Source organism: Phascolarctos cinereus, unplaced genomic scaffold, assembly GCF_003287225.1.
Source record: "Phascolarctos cinereus isolate Bilbo 61053 unplaced genomic scaffold, phaCin_HiC Scaffold_3;HRSCAF=262, whole genome shotgun sequence".
NCBI lineage: Eukaryota > Metazoa > Chordata > Mammalia > Diprotodontia > Phascolarctidae > Phascolarctos > Phascolarctos cinereus.
The window spans coordinates 232129367-232155881 of NW_027555736.1; the positions used below are offsets into that span (position 1 = coordinate 232129367).

The 26515-nt window shown below is 36.7% G+C and overlaps 1 protein-coding gene across 1 annotated transcript in view; it reads right to left on the reverse strand.

Moving 5' to 3' along the window:
* Positions 1 to 26515, reverse strand: part of PCNX1 (pecanex 1) — a 242472-nt gene that overhangs the window by 20341 nt on the left and 195616 nt on the right. Inside the window, 7 exon segments of the mRNA XM_020986378.2 lie at positions 1056 to 1261; positions 2719 to 2993; positions 3827 to 4057; positions 12404 to 12554; positions 20087 to 20187; positions 20987 to 21042; positions 21045 to 21216. Of these exon segments, the coding sequence (XP_020842037.1) occupies positions 1056 to 1261; positions 2719 to 2993; positions 3827 to 4057; positions 12404 to 12554; positions 20087 to 20187; positions 20987 to 21042; positions 21045 to 21216 (1192 nt within the window).

The following is a 26515-nucleotide window of genomic DNA, read 5'->3' on the forward strand; positions in this document are numbered from 1 at the left end:
TGTCTATTTGTCAATTCAAAACACTGATTATCAACATAATATTAATCACTTTTTAACTTACTGCTTTTACTACAAAAAAGTTACCTTATAGGTACTTTATTACATGTTAAATAGGAGTCTTGAGGATGCTAATTTAAATAAACAGGTCACTGACAGAATCAGAACAGAAAGAAAAGCAAACTGACAGAATCAAAGCTGGAGGTCAGGAAATTTTATCTGATCTAAAAAGCAAGAGAAATATTCCGATGGACTGTACTTAAACATCTTTCAGGTGGTTAGACTTGTGATGTTATCAGTAATGATAGTTGAGAACACTGAGAAACATTGAGAAGCAGAGAAGCAGTGCAGCAGAGTGGACAGAAAGCTGGCCTTAGAGTGAGGAAGGCATGAGTTTAAGTCTCACCTCTGACACATACAACCTGTGTGTTGCTGAGTATGTCACCTAATTTCTCAATGCCCAAGATTAGGTACGGATCTATGTTGGTAAAGAAAGTTTCTCACTTAGGAGCTCTCTAAACCAATAAATCACAAGTGAGGTTAAAGAAAACGGGGGGTCTTCATTCTACTAAACTCTAGAAGATTAAGATATAACACGAAAAACTCAAGTCTCGTGGTACGGCAGGGATCGTGAAGTTAAGAATTTTCTGAGAAACAGGAAATAGGAAGGAAGAAAGTCATCTGAAAAAGCTCAGCAATGGAGCTATGCCTAGAATCTTCCATAGCAAAGAAGGATGAAAGAACCAAACTGATTGAGAGGTAGTATGGGATAGTAGAAAGAAAGTAGCTTCTCAGACCAAACTCTGTCACTAGCCATGCAATCTTGGGTGACTCGACTTCTCTATGTCTGAGTTTCCCCTTCTATAAAATGAGGGTGTTACAGGAGATTCTCTCTATGGGCCCTTCTGGTCTGAATACACTCTGGCTCAAGGGTTTTCTGGGGAGTTATTCAAGAATGAGCAACTAAGCTTACGTGCATCAGATATTAGAACCAGATACAATCACAGTTAGTCACCACAGTTAAAAAGTTACCATTTCACAAAGAATCTCGTTATTACCAAGTGTTGGAAGGTGAGACGTGACAGGAGGGGAGAGCCCAGGTCCAGGCCCTTGTCCTGAATTTCCACTGCCTCCTTGTAACACGTTGCTGTGAGGTTCATTGGCACTTGTTGCATTATTACTAGTACAGGAAGTCCCACCTCCTGCATCGGAATCTTCAATGTTCCCACCACTGTTACAGCCAGCTCCACAACCTTTCCTTAACCTATAAACAAAACAGAACCCAGAGCATTAGGCTCAGATAACTTCAAGGTATGAATTCTATTCTTTTCCAGTTATCCTGTAGTATGTCAACAATTCAAGTTTACTCTAAGTTCCCCATGGAGAACTATTCAAAATGACACTGAATATAACAAATTTTGTTAGATTTTTAGAAGAAAGAGCTAGGAACCACCATCCCCTTCTATCTTACCCAATCTACTTCACTTTATATGCTCTAACTTCAATCTTTCCTACATTATAAGGAGAGGCACAATAACACCATAAAAACTATATTTGAAAGTGGAATGTCTGCCAATGTCTGTTTGATGACTGAAATAAGTACACGCCCTTGAAACATCAATTATTTGTACTGCTATCCTGCACTTCTGAGAAATCTGCAAATCCTTTCCCACCTCTGGCATTTACAGTGTTTCTTTTCTTCCTCCTAGGGAAAACAAAGAGCTCAGCCTCTTTAGGCAGACTTCAATACAATATCCTAAAACAAATAAAGTACCTATGTCTATCACTAACTCATTTCCTGTTCTCCCTTTTGTTTTGATTAAAGTGGACATTAAAATGGTAAGGACCCTCTCTTAAAACCAAATGATAAGAGCTAATGTGACAGCAGGCAAGATATCAGAGTCCTGATGGTCTAGGAATTATTAGAAAGAGGAAGGGAGGAAATAAGAGAAGAAAACCCTCATAGATAATTTGCACTTACTTAGTAAATGCAGTACTCTCATAATTTTAAAATACAGCATTACAATTAATTTTAAATTGACATGGAGTCTGTGGGTGGCATTTTTTATACAACCTGCCAGAGACAAAGGAATTTGTGACAGAGTTAAGGAAACTCTTCAAATCACCAGACTAATGCTTCTTTTAGAAATAATCAAGTAAAGATTTTATGTTGCCTGTTTCTTTGGTTTTCTTTTCAAAGCCTCCAAAACTCCCTTGTCTCTAAAACTGCTTTGTGATTAAGGCTTCCATAGTTCCAAACCTCCTGGGATATGTGGGGGAGGAAAAGCACTGGAGCCAAGGATCTGTGTGCATACTGAGTGGTGTCTTGTGCAATGACTCAGTGTCAGAAAAGAAGCCACACATCTGTAGCACATACACAAGCCTTAACAACCATATAGTACTTTCCCTACTGCTAGAATTAAATTTATAAAAAAAACCAATCAATTTGTACAAAATTAGTGATCTATTTTTCCTGCTAACTGGTCCACACAATTTAGTAGTATAGCATGTCCTAACAACAAAATGGAAGACCCCGGTTTCTGTGATGAAATAATTATGATCTTTTCTGATAGACGTCACTTGGATATAGCTTTTAGTTGCTGGAACCACAAGTAATACTATCAGTAATGAAGAAGCTAATTCTATCAAATTTTAGAGAACTAAGATTTAACATCATGAAACGTGGTACCACCGCTTTCACCCCGGTTCTCCATAGCTCACCTGTGCCAGGTCGACACTACAAAGTTTCTGATGTTTCCCAGGCTGATAGGCCCCCCCAAAATGTCCTTTAACTGTTCATGGCTGTCAGAGTAAGATGTCGTCAGGGGTGAGACATAGATGGGGTATCCAATTGGCTGATCACATGATGAATTAATCATGTTTCTCAGGGCTTGTTTTGCGTTTTGGATGCTCCCTCTTTCTGGGTTACGATTGCGCAAAAAAACTAATTCCTGTTGTTGTCCTGCCCAAAGGCCACGAACACATTCTTTATTCACCTGTAAATATTGGAAAACTGTCAAAGAGCCAAGCATGGACTTTCTCACAACTACAGAAGCTATCACAAGAACTATAAAAAATCAGTACACAAATACAAATGAAAACAAAGTAACCAATTTCCTTCACCACTATTACGTTGTTGCTGTTGTTAAATATTTAATGAGATTACACAAAACTTGTTCCAACTACTTCTGACATATACTAAAGCCGAGAACAATGCTGGTTTTTTCCTTCTATATTTAGTACTTTAAACTAGATGCAAACCATAGAATGAAGCTGGGCTACTAGACTCTTTGAAAGAAATGGCCACAAATAACTGACAGCATTTCAAACTACCAAAGCGTGAATTTGAAAGTTAAGTCTTCGGAAGAGTCTGAGAAACATGAAAAAGAAAAGTGAAGTCATTATGGTTTAAAAACTCAAGAGAAGACTCAAGAGCTAACTGCAGACGAGATTTAATTACTATGAAGGAAAAGCTATGTTTTTGCTACTCAGGGACCAGTTATTGCAGCAAATTCATAAGATAGATGCTGCTCAGAGAGCACCAACATCTATAAATAATAATTAAGCACACCGAAATTAATAATGCCAAGGCTTTAAAAGTACATGAAACAGTTTTAGAGATGAGACTAAATTCCTGTCAAATTCAGTGTTCCTAAATACTGCCACACTTGGGGGCAACGATCCATAGGAAAGGCGCAGAGCTGTTTTTAAGAATTCTGAGGCGACTTAGGAAGAGCTCAAATGACCTCAGTGAAACAGCCAGCCGCACAGCAGCCTTCAGATTCATGAAGCACTCTCACTGATGAAGATCAATCTCTAAGGAACTCACTTTGATGACCCTGAAGCTGAGGTAACGCTTGTTCAGCATGATGATTTTGTACTCATTGGTGCCATCGTCCATTACATGGCGCAGAGCAAGCAGGGAAGGAGAGTTGGAGAGGACTGCACTCCTCCAAGCAGGATCCCCTTCATGAGCTATTACCAGATTCTGTTCATGAGACATGATGGCTTCATAAAGAACAGTAGGGTCATCGTACTCATCTGGAGAAGTAAAATGATCCTAAGCAAGGAAAACAACATTTATTCACTTTTTAAAGAAGAAAGAAAAATGTTTAATGTAAGACTAAATGCTTGTGTCTCTGGAATAAAAGTTTTTTAGAGTTGGCAATAAAAACAATATTTAACTCTCACCAAGCCACTTACTTACATATAACCAATCCAAGGTTTAGCTCTGGAGCACTGGCTATTTTGTTAAAATGCCCTTGCTACCCACCAAAAACGACTTTTTTTTTTCCTTACATGATGGTGTTATGACTAATGTTAACATGCTAAATTAATACAACACATCGGTTATGACAGATTTTAATATATTTTAAAATAGATGTTTTCTCAAAGAATATATGATTTGCGAATCACGTCTTATCATATCATATATGCTTGTCAACTACAATTTTTTATTAGGTTTTTGATGATTCCTATATAAAATCCAGTTAGAAAGTGTCCTTACAGATGCATAACTGATACTCATTAGCACTGGACCAGGGATCCAAATCTGGCACTCCTCACTGAGAAGCTGTCTTAGATAGCCCATAAAGATTCTGGGATCTATAGGCTCAAGACCAAAGAGGGTGGTAAGAGAACAATGCGGAGAAACTGTTTGAGTGTTTGTTCCTAAGCTCAGCTCTTTAGAAGCTTCCCTATTTTCTTCATGGCTGCCTACATCCAGTCACGGGGCAGTGGATGGCAGGAATACGAGGGTCCTCTTTCCTTTCGTTCAGAACTACGTGCTGAAATGGAAGGAGACACAGTCCTGTTCATAGTAAGCTATGGACTACTTTGACATATCCTAACTACAGACAAATTACAAGTGCACTGTATAGATGCTCAGAGGAAAGAATTAAAACTAGCAGTTGAAGTGATTAGGGAATCCCACAGGAATTGCCTTTACAAAACTTCTGACAAGGTCGTCATCCAATCTTTTAGTGAATCACGTGCCAGACACCGATGAAGTACTGGGGGAAATTTTTTTAATGAAATGGATAGTCCCTGCTCTCCAGGAGATCACGGTCCAACACACAAAAGGAAGCTGAAAACTCAAGAGGGGAGGGGACAAAGATACCGGGTCTGGGGACATGATGGTGAAGGCTGGAAGAGTACAGCCACATAGGAAATGAAGAAAATGTATGACCCTGTCATCCTCCTTGAATGGAGGTTCTGGGAGGAAAACAGCAGCCGTCAGTTTACATACAGACAGGTGGAAGTCTTCCTTCCTCACAATTGCAAGGGATCTGGTTCAAGTTTGCCACACCTCCCCAGCACACTTCTGCTAGTCCACATCCAACATGGAGGCGCACCCTTCAGATGGCAAAGGGTAAAAGGAGGCGGGATGCCCACCCACTGCCCCGTTACTAGATATCAACAGCCACGAAATGAATGAAGAAGCTGATGCAAAGCTGACTTGAAGAAAATCGATGTTCTCTTATTGCCCTCTTCCCCAATACTGAGTCTTTGTGTTTAGACCTCTAATAAGAGGGACTCGTTATCTTTAGAGTAAGGCTGTTCGACACTTGGACAGTTCTAATTATTAGGAAATTTCTTCCTTACACAGAATCTAAATCTGCCTCTGTAACTTCAACATGTTTCTCTAAGTTCTGTCAAGCAGAACAAACCTGCTCCCTCTTCCACATGAGAGCCTTTCAAAGACTTGAAAGGCAGTTACCCCCTACAACTCTCCTCATCTCTAGACGAAATATCCCTGATACCTTCAACTGATGATTATGTAGCATGAATGTTGATGCCCTTCATGATCTTGAGTATCTTCCCTGGAATACATTTCAGCTTATCAGTGTGCATCTTAAGCAGGACTCCAAGAGCTGACCATAGCACCAGCATGGGATCTGACCACAGCAGTGGCACAACTACTTCCACAGGCCTGGACAACGTAGCATAAAATTGCAGTTGCTTGCTCAGCTACCATAACAAATTACTGACCCAACAGGAGCTTGCAGCTCAACAAAACTCCCAAATCTTTTTCATATGAATTGCTATGTTTTGGCTTATCAAACACTTTCTACATCCGGACACTGTCATCCACCATTTTAGCTCTCCTTTTCAGATTTGCAAATTGGATAAGCATGCCAATTTTGTCTTTCTCCACATTAACGATGACAGTGTTGAAAAGACAGGGCCAAACACAAATCCCTGAGGCATTCTACCACAAACTGACACTGAACCATTAATGACTACTCTGTAGGTCTGTTTGAACAGTTTCAAATCCACCTAGTTCATAAACTAAACTAAACTAGTTCACAGCTCTGCATCTCGTCCATAAGAACAGCATGAGAAACTATGCCAAATACTTTGCTAGATTTACTGAACATTATTTATATACAGTATTCTCTTTATCAACAAATTCAGAATATGAAAATAGTATAAGAAGCTGTAATTTCACCAACATCAGAAACTCTCAAGATTAGTGGTCTTCCACCAACGCAGATTCTTAAAGAGTTGCTTGAAGCACAGAAAGATAAAGTTACTTGCCTACCAAACTCAGGACCTCATACCCAGGACTTCCTGTCTCCAAGCCCAGTCACTCTCTACAGATTACAATATCCTGTCTCTAACAATCCAATATCTCTGTCAAAAACAAATAATGAGGTTAGAAAGGCACGACTAGCTGCTATTGATGAAGTGATATCACTGCTTTTGTTCATAAATGTTCCTTAAATATTCCTTTAATAACACATTCTAGAATTTTGCCAGAAATTGAAATTCACTACCATATAGTTTGCAGCCTCCAAAGTGGCTCAATTTATTTCCCTTTCTAGTGTTCTGGGCTAGCTCTGTAGCATTCTAGCTCTCTTGGGGGTTATAATTTTGCAAAGATCTGGAATCACATTTGGCAATTTTGCCAGCCTTGTAAAAAAGAAGGCTGGATTCCTAGGAGACCTGGGTTCAAGTCTTGCTTCAGATGCTTACACTAGTTCTGAGACATTGAGCAAAGTTGTTTTCCTCAACTTCCTCATCTGTAAAATGGAGGATAATATACCATCTACCTCATATTCAAGTTGTTGTGAGAAAAGTATTTTGTAAACTTAAAAACATTATGCAAATGTGCATAATTAGTATTTAGAGTTTCCCCATTCCTTCTGAGGTGAATTCTCTCACAGAATTTTAGTCTATGGGACACTAGCTAGCCTTTCTTTGAAATCTGCTCTCCTAAAACCTTGTGTCTATGTCAGGCTATTTCCAGGTCTCCTTTCTTTCACAATGATGAATTTTAATATGGAATGGGGAGCTCTTCTGACTTATTTCCACATTAGCATTTCCACATAAATTCTACTCTCAGAATGAGAATATGGTTCAGAAAAGGAGCTTCTTTCATTGTTTCCATCACCTTTTAAAGGCTAAAATTATCATGAAGGGAAGCCAGGAAATGATTAGCTGTTTAAACTTTTGGCAGAGAACGAGCTCCAACAGATGTTTAGATAACAGAAATCCCCCATCACTACAGTTATCCTGTTTTTGTGCCACATTCATGGTCTGCTTCTCAAATGCCTCATTCATTTCCTCTTTCTGGGAAATGGTGTGATGGACTACATACAGAGGCAGCAGAGGGCAGTAGAGAGCTGGCTGCCAGCTCAGGAAGTCCTGGGCACCTGTCTTGCCTTTGCTCCACAATGGCTATGTGACCTCACAGGTCACTTCCCTTCTCAGTGGTACCAGGACTACCCTTCCAAAACTCTGAGGTGCAGAGAAGGTACAAATATGTACAGGCAGAGGAGCTCCTCACCAGAAGCTCCCAATGAAATGACTGATTAGGTTAAAAAAAAAAGTAGTTCCTACCTCACAGGGTTGTAGTGAAGATCAAATTCAATTCAATATTTGTTACATTCCTATGTGCAAAACAGTTGTGCTAAGGGGAAGGAAAACAAAAGCCAAAACAGTCCCCTCCCTCAGGAAGCTTACCTTCTACTGGGGAGAATATTATGTACTCAGATATTTGGCAGAGGTAATTTTAAAAGCTAGTGAGCAGTTAACTGGGGAGATTTGGCAAGGAGATCAAATGAATGAGAAAGTGTATGTAAAGAATTTAATAAACCTTAAATATCAGCCATTGCTATTATTCTGTCTCAACAGTACATAGCATGATTCAATTACAATAGTGCTTCTGATTCTGCCTGGATCAATCTTCATCCGAATGGTTCTCAGAATCCCTCTAGTTCAAGGATTCCCTCACATAAATGTGTTTTCTTACTATATAACACTGGTTTGTATGTTCTATCCTCATCTTGTAGTCACAGCACTGTAATACAGTAAGAAGAATATCAGAAACAAACCTGAGGACCTGGGTTCAAATACTAACTACTAAAAGTAAAAATGGACCTAATTAAAAGAGATAATCAGGGAAACTACATTTTGCTAAAAAGTCCCATAGAAAAAGAAGTTACAGCAAAAAATTTTACAGCAAGTTTCCCTGACAAAGGCCTCATTTCTCTCATAGATAGATAATAGACAGATAGGGAACTGAGTCAAACATATAAAAATAAGAGCCATTCACCAATTAATAAATGGTAAAAGGACATGAACAGGCAGTTTTCAGAAGAAGAAATCAAAGCTATCTATAGCCACCATATGAAAAAATGCTCTAAATCACTATTGATTAGAGAAACAGAAAATAAAACAACTCTGAGAAACTATCTTACATCTCCCAAAAATGTCCAATACTGAAGGGGATGAGGGAAAATTTTGTTGTTCAGTCATTTTTCAGTTGTGTCTGACTCTTTGTGACCCCAATTGGGTTTTCTTGGTAAAGATATTGCTTAGAGTGGTTTGCCAGTTCCTTCTCCAGCTCATTTTACAGATGAGGAAACTGAGGTAGAGAGGGTTAAGTGACTTGCTCAGGGTCACACAGCTAGTAAATGTCTGAGGCCAGATTTGAACTCAGGAAGACTGGTCTTCCTGACTCCAGGGCTTGCACTCTATTCACTGTGCCACCTGGCTGCCTAAGGGAAAACAGGTACACTAATAAACTGCTGGTGGAGTTATGAACTGGTTCAACTATTATGGATAACGATCTGGAACTATATCCAAAGGGCTAAAAAATTGTGCATACAGTAATACCACTTATTCTGTATCCCAAAGAGATCAAGTAAAAAGAAAAACACATGTACAAAAATATTTACAACAATTCTTTTTGTTACTAATGGGGACCCATTTTGTATCGATCTTTTCTTTTTTAAAAGCCAGCACTTAGTCCCCATGAATAATTTTATTCATAATAATTTCATACCAGTTTCCTTCCAAATATTCTCTCCTGTTCCTTCCCATCATCTTGGCCCTTGAGTTTACTTTTAGTATTCTCTAATAAATTTTATTTTAATATATTACATCCATCATTCTAACCTAAAGTCTTTTTGGATGATAAATCTATGGTCCACTGTGTTAGCTACCTCTTTTCATTTTGTGTTATCTTCCAAATCCACCTAACTATACTACTATTCAGATCACATTTCTTCATATTTTCTATAAAGATATTGTGAGAGATATTTCAAATGCTTTTATGAAGACAGACTATGCCTAAGGCATTCCTCCGATCTACAAGTCTAATAACCTTATCAAAAAAGAAAATGGGGTTAGGTGGTCTTGATTTTTTCTTCATGAAACCCCACTGACTCTTAGTCAAAGGGCTTCAACATAATCAACAATGCTCTGCCTTAGGCAAGATAGCCCAGCAGTATTGATAACTCAAAGAGGAAAAAGACCTGTCACTTGTACTGGCCAAAGCTTCTGTGTGGCTGTGTTATTAGCCTTTCACTCTTTCCTCCAGAATGACAGGTTCCAGGCCCTTCCAATTCTAACTGTCCCCATCAGACCCTATCCATAATTATTGGCATTGCCCTGCCTTTAAAGGGTATTGCTGACTACAGCAAAGGGAACTGGGCCTGGAAATGGGGCCACTGCAGAGAAATCTGTACACTGTAGGACTGCATTCCTAGTGAAAGCAGATTTTAAGTGTAGGACTCCATAAAGCAATCTGCTGTATTTTCTGAATATAATACTCATTTCATTCATATTGGGGAAATAAAAAACATGAACCACACAGCCACAGGTGATTAGGATTTCAAGAGGCAAAGATTGAAATAGGGCATTTAAAATAGAGAGGAGCACATGAGTAAAGGTACAGGCACAAAGGCAGAAACTGTATAAAGCGTGTTAGAGACAGATACTAAATGCACCAATTTGGTCGGTGCACAAGGGAGTAGAGAGAGATAAAGATGGGCAAACAGGTCAGTACAAGAATCTTTAATGTCAGGATAAGGAGTCTGGAATTAATCTATTAAGCATTAAGAAACAATGTAAGTTTTGCTATAGCTAGAGAGTGCCATGCTCAAAGTAGCACTTCAGGAAGCTTAAATCAGACAGTATGTACAGAGCAAAGACAAGACGTCCAGTTAGGAGGCTACTGACAATAGTCTATACATGATGCTAAGAGACTGTGCTTATAAAATCTCTTCTCTTACTGAGGTATGCAATATTGATGTGCATTGCATACCAGTTATTTCACAGGAATAATATAATCTGATAAGAGTTTTATATTTGGAAAATTTTCCTCTGCAAAAAAATTTTGCATCATGTAGTAGATATCTGTTATAAAATAATCATTTGCTTAAAAATTTTTTTCTCTTGAAATGTTTTAACCTGAACTACCAGCCTTTTAAATCTCATTTTTGTTTCCTTGCTACAGTCCTTAATTACAGGGTTATTTACCTAAAATCCTAAATGGATTTTCCCCATTTCTAACTGGTATCCTAAAAACAATGTTCCATTTTTCACAGATTTTTTTTATGATACCCTTCATTTCAATAATGCATTTAACAGCAACTAATGAATAATGAAGTTAACAACTTAATTACAACATTTAAACTACAGTCAAATCACTTAATGAGCAATTCAACCTTTATTCCAAAAGAATAACAGAGAGACAATGAGGTCTGAGCTCAGCAGATGCATTTTAATGAGTCATATCACAGTCTCTTAGATCAGATCTGATAACACCGACAAGTTGAATGTCAGCACTTAATTTGGTGGTATGTTCTTTAAATGATCTAGAGGTTCTTAAGTGCTTTATTTGGTCTCATCAACAGGGTTTTATTACTCTGTGTAGACTGTTAAACGAAGAATAACTCCACTTTGAAAAACGATTTTTCTTAGAAACCATTATCTTGGGAGACTCAGAGCAGCTTTCCCCACCCCTCTGGGTTCCAAGTAGAGGGTCTCCTTCTGAAGGAACTTAAGATCTATTCTAAATAGGTCTATTCCTGCTCATTATGTTGCAGGTCTGGGAGAATGTTGATTCCTCCCTATTGTCAAGACAGGTGATAAGGAAATTGAAGTCTCTTTGACCAGGACTGAGTGACCTAGATCATGTATTCAAAGAAGACCCTCATTTTAATATAGCCTCCATCTCCCCAGTTTTGGACTGAACTAGCATGCAATGCATATCAAGCCAGCTTGAGAGAAATTAAAACCTGGACATACACACCCTAATTTTGTTTATCTCTTTCTTAGAATAGACTCTGTTTCAAATTGGGGTTCCTGGGGTTCACACTACTCAAAGTCGTTTTTATTCCAAGTAACATTTTAAACGAAATTTGTGATTCAATGAGTGGCTAAGCTACAATACTTTAGGGAGCAGGTTATTTCGTATTTTGAGTTAGCCAACGCTGACCCAGGGGAAAGACATAATGAATCAATGGATGGAAGAGGGGGGAAAAGCCATTTATTAAGCAGTATAATCCAAGTCCAATGCAAAGTGCTGGGGATACAAATACAAACAAGTGAGACAATTCTTGTCCTCAAATAAATCAGAGCAATAGATCTAAAGGTTCCCTCGATTCCAGGTTATCTGCCACAAATTATTCTTTTAAAATTCACCAACAGATAAGTTTTCTTCTGATATAAACCTCACTTCTGAAAGAAAAACGTCAGAAAACTACAGAGAACGCATTCTATTACTTAACATTTTTGCCATTCATCAAGAAGACCTCCCCCTTGTCCATTACAAATGAGAGGAAGACTTTTATTTTTCAAGAGAAAATTTTTTTAAAAACCATGTTTCATTTAATTTAGACTGACATTTTCTATAAAAGCATTAGTCAAGTAAAATGGTACTGTTATACCTTTGGATAAGTGGTAAAGAAGTCTTAGTAAAATTCAATAATCATTTGGGGTAAGAAAAGAAGGCTACCTACAACAGAAATCATATCATGACTTGTAATGTGGAGAATTTGTTACGCCAGAAATACATTTTTATTGCATATTCATGTACGAGATCTGGCAAGCAGATATAGTGAGTTAAACTTAATACTGACTTAAGGGTAATTTAACTATCTCATTTTCTTACCTGATGAAGTTTAAGTGACATGCGGATTCCAGGGACTACCACTTTTCTTAGTAATTCCATGTCAGCAAAGATCCATTCATCTCTGATTGAAGAAATACGGAAGTCTCCCTTAAATAAGGCATGTAAGCCATATAGGAACGACTCCAAATTACTGTGATTATTGGAGAAAGAAAGCCATGTTATTTTTTTTAAAATCCCTTATTTATAGAAATTAAAAATTAGTTATATGTCTACAACTTACAACAAACCAAGATGAAACCAAAAGAAATAAAGTATGAAGCATAATAATGTAAAATAGTGAGCTTCATTTTTCTATTTGTTTTATCTTTAAAAATATATTTGTTTGTGAGGAAACAGTATTTTAAATTACTTTACATAGAAAGCAGTAGAATGAAAGGTAAGTATAAAGGAAGACATGGGGCAGCTACGTGGACAGAGTGCCAGATCTTCAGTCAAGAAGACCTGAGTTCAAATGTGGCATTAGACATTTACTATCTGGGAAAGTCATTTAACCTCTGTTTGCCTCAGTTTCCACATCTGTAAAATAAGCTGGAGAAGGAAATGGTAAGCCACTCCAGTACCTTTGCCAAGAAGACCCCAAAGACCTTTTGTGACCAAAGGGTCACAAAGAGTTGGACATGACTGAAATGACTGAATAACAACAAAATATAAGAGGATGAATAAATGAAACGTAAGTTGAATTTGAGGAGCAATTGAGATAAGAGGTAAGGCACTTTGTAAACCTTAAAGCACTATGCAAATGCCAACTATGTAATGCTAGAATTGAAAGAAACTTCTGTGGCCATCTTGTTTAACTGATAGCCCAAAAGAATTTAATCTATAATACACCTGACAAGAGGTCATAAGGTCTCTGCTTCAAGTCACACTAAGTCCAGAAGCAACACATTTCACAGATGTGGAACAGCTTTAATTATTACAAAGTTATTCTCACATGAAGTCATATCTGCCTCTTTGTGACTCTCACCCATTGCACCCCAGTCTAATCCCCCTTTTGCACAACAGCCTTTCAAATACTTGAAGATGACTCTGTCCCTCCAAATCTTTTGTTCTGAAGGCTAAATATCCCCAGTTATTTCACCTTTTCCTTTTGTGACATGAACTCTAGGGTCCTTCCTTATCCTGCTTGTCCTCCCATGGCCACTCTCCAGCTTAACAACATACTTTCTACACTGTGGCATCCAGAATGAACACCACACTCCAGATGTGTAGTGAGTCTCTCCCCTTGCCAAAAAACATCGCCCCCTCACACAACTGCCAAAGGGATATTCCTAAAGCACAGGTCAGTGATCTCCCTTGGTTAAGACACTTCAGTGGGAGTTCCCTATTGACCCCAGGATGCAGTTGTCTCTGGCATTTAAAACATTTCAAAATTTTGCTCCAACCCAGCTTTTCAAGTTTATTATATGTACATTATTACTCTTTAACAAGGCTGAATTAGCTAGACTGGTCGACTTGGGTTTTTTTGGACAAATGATAATCTATCTCTGCACATCTGCACAGGCTATATCAGGCTATATCTATCTCCCATTCTTGCAACATAAAACATCTTCACTTCAGCCTCTTGGAATCCCTAATTTTCTTAAAAGCTCACCCCAAATCTCACTTCCTATACCAAGTCTTTCCTGACAACCCTCCCCTCCACACACCCACACATACCCACACTGTTGCTGTCTCCTGCCAAAATCACCTTCCATTTATTTCATATTTTTGAGCAAATGTAAATGCTGTTGTTTGATGTGGTCTCACCAGGGCAAAATACCGTGGGATTATTCCTCTTATTCTTGGAAACTATACTTTCCCTGCTTACAGCCCAAGAGCTCATTAATTTTCTTGACCAAACCAATATCCTGTTGACTCATAGTGAGTGTGCAGTTCAAGAAACCTTCCAGATTTTTTTCACATAAATTACTAACTATTCCTGTTTCAATTTTATGGGCTGATTTTAAAAAAACTGTCTTTAATCTTATTCATTATTTGATCTTTACTCCTTTCAAACATTCAATAATTTCTTAAGTACCTACTTTTTTCATTTTATTTATTAAGTACCACTAGAGATACAAAGAAAAATATGATAGTCTCAGAACTCAAAGAGCTTATACTATCATGAGGGAACTGAAAAGAGAAGATAAAATATATTCACAAAACTATAATACAAGTTATAATATGATCAAGTTGCATAAAAGGATGCAAAGTAGCAGGGATTAAAAATTGGATGAGGAAAGACTATTACTAGCTAAGAAGATCATGGAAAGCCTCAGAGAAGCTTTGAAAGAACAGAAAGATATTATAATACTATAAAAATTTATAATATTTAAAATAATTTCTTTGTAGGGAAACTTTTTCCATCTAGCAGCTAGATGGCACAGTGCATAAAGCACTGGGCCTAGAATCCAGAAAATGAATTCAAATATAGCTTCAGACACTTACTAGCTGTATGACCCTGGACAAGTCAGTAAACGTCAGTCTGCCTCAGTTTCCTCAACTATAAAATAGACATCATAATATCACCTAAGGGTTGTCATGAGGATCAAATGAGATATCTGTAAAGTGCTTGGTACAATGCCTGGCACTTAATAAGTGATTTCTTAGTTTCTTTATTTCTCTCTCTCTCTTTCTTCCTTTCTCTCTTTCTCATTGATCATGGGGGGAAAAGTAATCAATTGATGGCCACATACAGAATAGCAATTTACTTTATTTTTTCTTCCTTAGAAGTAGAAACAAAACATTCAACTTGCTCAATTTTTAAATTAAGGAAAGGAATCATAAAATTGTGCTCAGTAAGAACAAAAAGTAAAACCATATTTCAGTTTTAATGATGTAGGAAAGTATTAGAACTGGAGGAGAGGAAACAAAGGAGGAATGGAAAGAATGGTAAAAAAAAAAGGATGAGAAAAGAGAATGACAGAGGAGAGAGAGTGACTGATAAACACAGATCAATCTGAATGGGAAAAGAGAAAGATACATAAAAGGAATAAAGGCAGAGGGAGAGCCAGGAGGAAAAAGAAAAGGGAGAAAAGGCAGAGGAACAGAAGTAATAAGGCAGAGTAGGTTGTGAAGAAAGCTATTTGTTCCAGCTTATATTTTGTTAATAACTTGATCTGGGGAAGGTTGTAATCAACTTTTAAAAGAAAAGAATAATTTTTAATAATTCCTTTATATTATCTTATAGGAGAGATTTTCAACACTCTGTACTGATTCCTACTGTAATTCCTATTTTAAAAGTCTCTCCTATGGAAGCTATGGAGACTCTTACTTTCTCACTAATAAAGAGAGAGCTATAGTAATATAGTAATCTGTAAATCTGTTAATCTCTATGGAGTTAAGGAGAGTGTGTTCAAGTGTGGTGTTAATATTTGAGGAACTATGACAAATTGTGGAGAGTGAGGAGAGAGAAAAAGATGATAGAGACCTTTCTTTTATCATGCTGAGACGGTGGAGGGCATTCTTGCAAAAAGAAATTTTGTTATGCTGAGTAAATTAAATGGTGTGGGACTGTGTTTTCAGAAAGAAAGTTAGCACTTCTGTATTACAGTGAGGTTTGCGGTGATTCTGGTTGTGATAATTCTCACAACTAAAATATTGTAAAAAATTATATGTGTTTGTTTTATTATTAATTTTATTGTTAATAAATTATATGTTCATTAACTATGATATTAATTTAATCTTTGCAAATTATGGGATTTAACATACAAAGATGAGTAACTACTACTAAAATAGGAGATTTATTAAATTAATAATATTAAGCACAAGGGTGGGAGCTCTGAGCTTAGTTGACTGGGGAAACACATGTCGAAATTTTATTAAGCAAAGGCTCTACACGCTGCATAACCCTGGATAACCCTAGATCTCAAGATGACATGATTAAATGTGAAAATGAATCAAATAGCAGACTGAGAGGTGACCTACATACAAGGACAGTGACCCAAGTAACCCAGTTACAAGTGAGGAGTATTCCTACTAACCTTGTTACACTGTATTTTTACTATTTTATTTGATTTATGTAAGGAAATAGGAATAGGAACTAGACCTGTGATTTTACTGATACAGGATAACTCCAAGATGAGCAAACTTTCTACTAATGTAGGACAGTATTTTCTTTGCTTGCAGTCTTAAAGAGTTGCAGTTAAGACTCAGAGTCTTAAAGAGTTGTTTATAGAGTACTAAGAGGTTAACTGACTAGATGACGTTCACACAGATAATGTGTGCCGGGCAAAACAAGACCTGGACCCAGGTCTTCCTGACTTTGAGGCCAGCTCTCTATCCACTCGGCCACACAGCCTTTGATACAAGTAAATACAATAAAATAAATAGAAAAGCCAAATAATTATATATTAACTCTGTAGCCTAGGAACTACAAAAGGGGCCCCAAGGTACTCCTACAGTTTTCTTCTATTAGTGTAAGTTTAACAGATGAGCTAATTGCCACTTTGGAAAGCAAAGGAACAGAAGGGAGAAGGAAGGAAAAACCACAGCAACAGCACATTGCCCAGTGGAGAGAGGAAGGACAAACAGGGACCATACCCAAGGAGATAATGCTCGAATGAAATGCTCTAGCCAGGAGGAAGGAACAGTTTGACCCAGACTGAACTATACAGGCATTCCTTCCATATTGCAAGGGTTAAAGGCGCAGCACCCTGTGATCTGGAAAATCCACATAAAAATTTTTGGCCTTCCCTTGGTATCACAGAAGTCTGAATTGTTATGGTATCAAGAGATAAAATTTACTGATATTATACAATGCCATACAAATATTTTATGCATTTCTGAGTTTCTAAAATTTTTCTGTGTCATCTGTCGGCCTCTGAGTGTCATCTTTGGCATCAGCAAAACTTCCCAAAAATTCCCATTTAATTTTTTATGCTGATCCATGATATACTGAAAACTGTGATGGAGAAAATTATGATGTGGAAGGGATAACTGTACTTACTTTCAGGGTGAAGTATTCATTGTTTTTAGTAATAAAATTTTTGCATATTGATGAAATGAGTCAACATATGTACAGAGATGTTTTTGCCTAAAAGAATTGTAATTTTGTATTTGGTGAGCTACAGTCAAGTTCCTTAATGCTATAATCTATTACTCAATTTAATTAAAAATGCTTATTAAGTATCTGCTGTAAAAAGAGTACTATGATAGGTGCTGGAAGAGATACAAAATTTTGACAAGTCACAGTCTCTCTCTTTAGGGAACTTATAGTCAAGTAGGGGACAATAACAGTACAAATAATTTGAATACATGCTAAAACAGAATGCATAAACATAGAGAAAACAAAGCACTATGTGAGATCCAAGGCATGAATGGTCATGAAAAATGCTATTAGAATCCAGATTTATGGGTACAGGATGTGAGGGGATATGACTGGAAATTTGAGGAGAAAGGAAAAAGTTTAGAATAGTTAACTAGAGAATTACAAATGTTTGGGGGATGAAAAGACTAAAAGAAGAAACTCAAGGACTGTGGAACAATGACTACGTTCTCAGGTAAAGAGGAATAAGTTTAATACAAACATATTTGATACTCTAATTTGTATTTAACTTATTTCAACAAACATTTTTATGTGCAAGGGATACGATCTTTGGGACATAAATATGCAGAAAAGTATTTCTATATGTAACAGTTTGAAAAGTCTGGATCTTTTTGCTGTACTTATGATTCAGAATATACGCTAAGGGACAGGGTGGCTATGGTATGGAGAGGGGAAGGACTAGAAGTTAGAAAAAGTTCCAACAAATGTTACATGGGGCATGTCAGTTTTGGTGGAGAGAAGGTGACTCATACGGAAATCCAGAAAGTATTCATCTGCACATTTTCTCATGCTATCTCTGCATTCTGATCAAGGTAATAAATACAGAGGATCTTACTTTCATGCGTGGTCCTGGAGGGACCTCTTTCATTCCATCGCTCTCTTACTTCAGTTCTCTTCTCATTTGTTATCTCCCTTATGATAGGGGCTGGTGTTAATTTTTAACCTTAGTTTCTGTTTAAAGAAAAACTTCCATTTCTTGGTAGAGGTCCGAGCGAAACATAGTGGAAAATAAAGTTGTGTATTTGGCTGATACATTAATTACTGTAGGTAGCACATAGATGAGATTACTTAATTTGAAATAAGGAAGACCTGAAGTTCAAATTCCACCTCCAATACTTTAGAACTGTGTGACCCTGGGGCAGGTCTGCCTCAGTCTCCTCATCTGCAAAATGGGAGTAATAAAAATAGCACCCACTTCATAGGGTTGTTGTGAGGATCAAATGGGATAATATTTGTAAAGCAGTTTTCAAACTTTAAAGCACTATGTAAATGCTAGTTGTCAACCTCTCTCTTAGGAAATTTATATATACAATATATACATAGGGAAATAAATATAAACTAATATCAGGAGGGATAAAGACATCATGGCATAGTGGATAGAGTGCTATGCTAGGAGTCAGGAAGACATGGAGTTAAAATCCTGCCTCTAATACTGATTAGCTATATAAGCCCACATGTCACAATCCCAATGTGTCTCAGACAACCACCTAGGATTCCTTGAAATCTTAGATGGGTTGTGATCAGCACTGGTGAGACGAATTATTTATACTGTGGAAATGACAGCTCCCTCATGTTTCTGCACACCAGAGGAAGAGGGCATTATGAAGTAAGGGGTGGGGAGAGGATGAAGTTAGGCAATGAGCTTTGAAAGAAGTGGCACTTGAGCCAAGCCTTAAAGGATATGGGGGACGCTAAGAAGTACAGATGATTAAAGAGTACATTATTTAAAAAGAGAGAAAAAAGAAATTTACATAACTTTATTACATATTTGAAAGGGAGAGCAAGTTGTACATAAGATATCCGCAGTTCCATGTGCAATCTTTTTATTGTATGTTATGGAAATGCTTTTTTATTCCATAAATTAAAAATAAAATAAACAAAACAAAAAAAGAGTGTATCATAAGCATAGGGGACAGCCTGTTCAAAAGCACAGATGGGAGACGGCAGCCCAATTTAAAACAGGCTGATATAGCATGAATGTAATGTGTATGAAGGCAGGTTATAAAAAATGTCTGAAAACTTGAGAGACAAATTGTGGAGAGTTTTAAATGACAGAGTGAAGCATTCACATTTTATCCTAGAAATGACAGGAGTCACCAAAGATTTTTGAATAAGGGAATGACACAATCAGTCCTGTATTTTACAAATACTAACTTCACAGCTACGCAAAGGAATTAAAACCCCCATTTTATTTTGAGGTCCAAAGTATATCACACTTCAAAAATTTCTATGGATAAAATGGTGGTTTTAGTATACCTAAAGAATAAGATGGTTGAAATTTATTTTAAAACAACTACAGAAAAATCAGAATTAGTCTTATAATGTTGTTATACTGTACTACATAGTAAGCTGGATAAATGTCACACTACGATTATTTAATTAAAAAAAATTCTTATCAAGCACTTACCCTTTGACCATACTTTTAGCATGAACTTCATAAGTCATGTGAATATTAACTCTTTCTAGCTGCTGGATTTACACTAATAAAAATGGTGAAGATTTCTGTAAGATTTTAATTTCTGCAAGATTAATTTCTACAAGAAATCATAATACTGACATACTTTCATAAAGAGATGATATTCACATATAATCTATCCATTGTCACCTTAAAAAAAAAAAGAGGGGCATTTCCTTACCTAGACATATGGTGGGCAGCAGTGCCTAAAGCTCTTCGGCCCAGAACACAGAGTCCATAACAAAGAGTTACTAGGGAGGAATCTTTATCTGCATCTAGTGGCTTTGGAAAAAGTGAAAAAATGTTAGAGAATAGATGATTACCCAATAACTAGGGCTCAAGGGAAAGAGCACTCTTAAGTAAAAAGAGGTGTAAAATAACAAATGAAATTCTCATTTGTTTTTTGGCTTCATCTTCAAATAAAAATCCTAATAAAAATAAACTTAGCCCTAAGAGAAGGTGAATCATTAACATAGGCTACAAATACTTTGTGATCCTGAGATTTAATCTGGTGCTATAAAAATATAATACAATAAAAATCATTGTCTTATAATTTACCAAGCGGAAAACTTTTGAAATCAATTTTGCTGGTAGTTCCCAATAGAAATATTCATTCCAATAACATGTGAATGTATTTTTTACTATAACAAGGATTACTGAGAAAGCCTAGCTCAAGGTAAGCAGTTTTAGACGATAAAAAGTCAATTTATCTATCATCATATAAGACAATGGAAGTAAATTTAAGAGCACATTTCACTTATTGTATCCATGACCAACTATAATATGCATATAGAATAATTACTTTGTCACACTCTTAGAAAAAAACAGTGACATTTCATTATTTAATAAAATACTTTCAAGAAATGAAAGTCAGGGTTAATAGGCTGGCTATTCTAATTCTTCTCATGAATGTGAAGTGTATTTAACGCCCTTAATAATCAAATATACGAGTTATGATGAACATACACTACAAGGTAATTAAATCCAACTTAATTTCATGCATATTTAGCAAATTCACGTGAGCAATACATAGGAGAGAAACCTGGATAGGAGGGTGCAAAGCATACTCAATCACACCTACTTTTGCTCTTCGAGAACAGCAATATTCAATCCAGTTGAGGTAAATCACACAGAAACTTCTCTGGATATGCCTGCCAGTCGATGATCATAATCTTCATCAATATTTGGATTAAATGTAGGGTCCACATCAACATAATTGCGGTCAGCACACAGGCGTAGTCCTTCCTGCATTGTCTCATTGGCAAGCCATTCCTCTAGTTTGGAGGAGGTTGTAACATAATAGATGATACCCTAAATCGCAACAACAAAAAGGTTCCAACATAGCAAAAAATGCCTCAAAACGCAAAATGGAAAAAATAAATGAAAACACTGAGTATCACACATTCAAAGCACTTCTCTAAGCACTAGACTTGTGACTACAATTAAACAACTTATATTCTTTGGGTGGGAAGGAGGAAGGAAATGCAACATGTACACTAGGTGAATCAATAAAAAATAACTTCAAAAGGCTGAGAGAACACTGGGGGGATCGGAAAAGGCCTTGGATAGGAAGGGAAACATCATCTGTGTTTTGAAGGATGCATTCTAAAATTCTAAGAATTTTAAGTAGGTGAGTGACTTGGTCAGATCTGTGTCTGAGAAAGGTCAAGTTGGCAGCTACATGGAAGATGGATTAGAAAGAAGGTAAGATACATGCCTTCCCTCTAAGAGTATCTTGAATGTGTCCTATATATATCTAGTCTGTATTTAGTTGCTTGCTGTCATCTATCCCTCTGTCTATCACAAGACTGTGAATTTGAGAACAGGGGCTGTTTTTTGCTTTTTTTTATCATCAGCCCTTAGCACAGGGCCTGGCACATAGTAGGCATTTAATATATGTTTGCTGACTTCAAAGCAGAGTTAACAAAAGCCATGAAAGGAGAGGATTTTAAAAAACCTTCAAGCTTACTTTTAATAAATACTGCAACATATTAATGGACAATAGGAATACTGCCCAACAAATAGGCACATTATCATTATTTAAAAGGCTCTACTAAAATCCTTCTTTGATATTTCATTATAGTGAGAGGTGACTATGGGCTTATAGTATAAACATGGGCAATTAATACCAAGTCTGAATACTAATATGAAGCTGGACCTGATCTATCTACAACCGAAGACAAGCTTAGCTAAGTCCTTGAGAGTCTCATCATTAGAAACCTGGCAATAGTAACTCATTACGCCAAAATTATTAAGGTAGAGGGACTCAGCTCTGGATTAAAAAGACTTTCCACAATGATGAAAGAATGGTGGAAGTTTTGCTTTAAGTACTAGTGTCCCAGATAAATCATCATTAACATCTGAAATAACATGAACAAAAAAATGAGCAAGAAAACATTTTAAAAAGAACTTCTAGGTAGTTGATTATATTTTATATCAAAAAGAAAATCTATATAATATCATTCATGTGTACAGTAATACTTTTTCTGGACCTTGATCTAATCATATCTTAATAGCTTACTTGGGTTAAGTTTCATCAAAAATTTAAATGGAAGATATAAAAAAATCTGTACCTTATGTGGCACTTATTAGCTAACAATGAACAATCAACTAGTATTTATTAATCAACTACTAGGGGGCCAGGCTTCTCGGCTAGGTGACAGGCACACAAACACACATAAATGTAATCCTTGCTCTTGAGGAGTGTTCATTCTAGTAGAAGACAAATGCATACAAGTGTATAAACACATATTACATATATATGTAATAAAAACAGAAAAAAACCCAAAAAATAGAAGTAGTTAAATACAAGCTAATTAGGGTGAGAAGACAATTGGGGGCTCAGGAAAGGCTTCTTGTAGAAGGTGGTACTTGAACTGTACCTTGAAAGAGGAGAGGGATTGTATGAGGCAGAGGGGAATTGGGAGTACATTCAAGGCATGGGAGACAGCTGTTATAAAGACATGAACATAGGAAAGGAAGGGCAAAAGAAAGCTGCAGTATGGGAAGGACAGTAATGTAAAATAAGGCTGAAAAGATAGGATCAGTTGCATGGCGCTTTGAAGGTTAAACAGAAGACGAGAAAAAGAAATTGAAGGAGTAAGACTAAACAACACCGAAATAAAACTATTACTCTCTGTAGACTGGTATACTTAGAGAAACCTAGAGAACCAACCAAAAAACTAGTTTAAATAATTAACAATTTTAGCAAAGTTTGTAGGATATAAAATAAACCCACGTAAATCATCAACCAACAAAACACAGCAGGAAGATATGGAAAGGAAAATTCCATTTAAAATAACTGCAGAGAATATGCAATACTCGGGAGTCCATCTGTCAAGACAAATCCAGGAATTACATGAACAAAATTATAAAACACTTTTTACACAAGTGAAGACATTTTAACAACTGGAGAAATATTAATTGCTCACGGGTAGGCCAAGCCAATATACTCAAAATGAAAATTCTACCAAAATTAATTTACCTCTTCAGTGCCATAACAATTAAACTACCAAAGAACTGAAGATCTAGGAAAAATAATAACAATATTCATCTGGAAGGACAAAAGGTCAAGAATGTCAAGGGAATCAGTGAAAAAAATGTTAAGGAAAGCAGCCTGGTAATACTGGATTTCAAACTACATCATACTGGGGTAATCATCAAAACAATCTGGTACTGGCTAAGAAATAGAGTGATAGAATAGGTACACAATACACAATGGCAAATAACCATAGTAATCTAGTGTTTGATAAACCCAAAGATCCAAACTTTTGGGGTAAGAACTCACTATTTGACAAAAATTACTGGGAAAATTGGAAAGCAGTACCTGATGTGGCTGAAACCATAGACCAATATTCTCATACCATATGCCAAGATAAAGTCAAAACAGATAAATGATTTAGATATAAAGGTATGTGACAGAAGCAAATTAGGGGGAGAATGGAAAATTTTACCTATTAGATCTATGGAAAAGGGAAGAGTTTATGGCCAAATGAGATAGAGCGTACCATGAAAAGTATAATGTTTAATTCTGATTACAGGAAATTAAACATTTTTGCATAATATTAACAAAACTAATGAAGTCAAAATTAGAAGGAATGCAGGAAACTGGGAAAAAATTTTATAGCAAGTTTCTCTGATAAAGGCCTTACTTCATAGAGAACTGAATCAAATTTATAAAATAAGAGCCATTCCTCAATTGATAAATGGTCAAAGGAGATAAACAGGAAGTTTTCGGAGGAAGAAATAAAAGCTATATGTAATCACATGAAAAAATGTTGTAAATCATCATGGATTAGAGAAATGCATATTAAAACAACTGAGGTACTACCTCAAACCTATCAGATTGGCTAACACAACACAAAAGGAAAATGACAAATGCTGGAGGGAATGTGGAAAAATAGGGACACTAATGTACTGTTGGTGGAGTTGTGAACGGGTTCAACCATTTTAGAGAACAAACTGGAATTATGCTCAAAGGGCTATAAAATTGTGCCTACCCTATAACCCAGCAATACCACTGCTAGGTTTGTATACCAAAGAGATCAAAGAAAAAGGAAAAGGACCTATACATACAAAAACGTTTATAGCAGCTCTTTTTGTGATGGTAAAGAATTGGAAACTGAGGGGATACCCATCAATTGCGGATTGGCTGAACAAGTTGTGACTTGTTATAACTGTTACGAATGTGATGGAATACTACTGTGCTCTAAGAAACGGTGAGCAGAATGCTTTCAGAAAAATCTGTGAACACCTATATGAACTGATGCAACGTGAGCAGAATCAAGAGATCACATACACAGTAAGAGCAATACTATAACAATGTTCAATTGTGAAAAATAGGGAAAGATCTATACAACTGATTCAAAGTGAAATGTGTAACAATCACATTATGATGATGTTCAACTGTGAAAGACTTAGCTACCCTGATCAATACAATGATCCAAGACAATTCCAAAGGATTTGTGATGAAAAATGCCATAAAAGAAAATGCTAACATATACAAAACTGATGAACTGAGTGCAAATGAAGTATAATTTTTCCACTTTATTTTTCTTCCTTTTTTCTTTTTCCAACATGGCTAATATGGAAATATAGTTTGCCTGATTTTGCTTCACTATTGCTTGCCTTAGCAACAGGTGAGTGAGGGGCTAAAGGGAGGGAGAAAATTTGAACTCAAAATTTAAATAAAAAAAAGGGAATGTTAAAAATAAATAATACATATTTTTCTTAATAGTGCTGTTTTCCAATTACATATTGTACATGTAACAAGATAGTTTTCAACATTCGTTTTTGTAAAATTTTGGGTTCCACATTTTTCTCCTTGCCTCCCTCTCTTCCCTCCTCCCTCCCCAAGACAGCAAGCAATCTGATATAGGTTATACATGTACAATCATGTTAAACACATTTCCACATTAGTCATGTTGTGAAAAAAAAAGAGAACAAAAAGGAAAAACAATGAGAAAGAAAAAACAAAGAAAGTGAAAATAGTATATACTTCGATTTGCATTCAGATTCCATAGTTCTTTCTCTGGACGTATTCAGCATTCTCCATCACAAATCTTTTGAACTGTCTTGGATCATTGTATTGCTGAAAAAGAGCCAAGTCTATCGTAGCTAACCATCGCACAATGTTGCTGTTGCTGTGTATAATATTCTCTGATTTTGCTCACTTCACTCAGCATCAGTTCATGTAAGTCTTTCCAGGTTTTTCTGAAATCAGCCTGCTCATTATTTCTTATAGCACAATAGTAATAACTTTTTTAAAGGAAAGTTAAACAGAGGAGTTTACATTTTATCTTAGAAGCAATAGGGGTGAGTAAGGTGGTCACATGGTTACCTTAGTGTGGAGAATAGCCTGGAGGAGAAAGTTACCAGTATCCTTTAATTACCAAATCCAATGACCTGTTCTCAGTCCTCAATCCTGTTGACCTCTCCTTAGCTCTCTACTTTGATATTTTCTTCTCTCTCGTTTTTTGGGACACTTTCCTCTGCTAGTTCTCACTCATCTTACCTACCCGACTGCTCATTTTTGGTTTCCTTAGCTGGATCCTCATCCAGGCCATATCCTCCAACTGTAGGTGTCCACCAGGGTTCTTTTCTGGCCCGCCTTCTTTTCTTCCTCTATACTACTTCACATGCTGAGTTCATCAGCTCCCATGGACTTAATTACCATCTCTATGCTGATGACTCTTAAATTTACCTATCCTGCACCAACCTTTCTGCTGACCTCCAGACTTGCATCTTCAACTGCCTTTCAAATATCTAAACTTTATGTCTAATAGATATGTTAAATGTAATATATTCAAAAACAGATAAACTAATAACTGTTCACTCAAAATTCTTCCCCACTCTAAACTTCTCTGTCACTATCAAAGGCAATTCGATCCTCTCCGTCTTGATTCCTCACTATTTCTCCTGCATGACCTACCCCACACCATCCAAGCTGTTGCAAAGGCCTGTTCATTTCACTTTTCCAACATCTCTCTAAAAGAATGGTGCTGGGGCAGCAAGGTGGCACAGTGGATAGAGCACCAGCCCTGAAGTTAGGAGGACCTGAGTTAAAATCCAGCCTCAGACTAAACACTTGACACTTACTAGCTGTGTGACC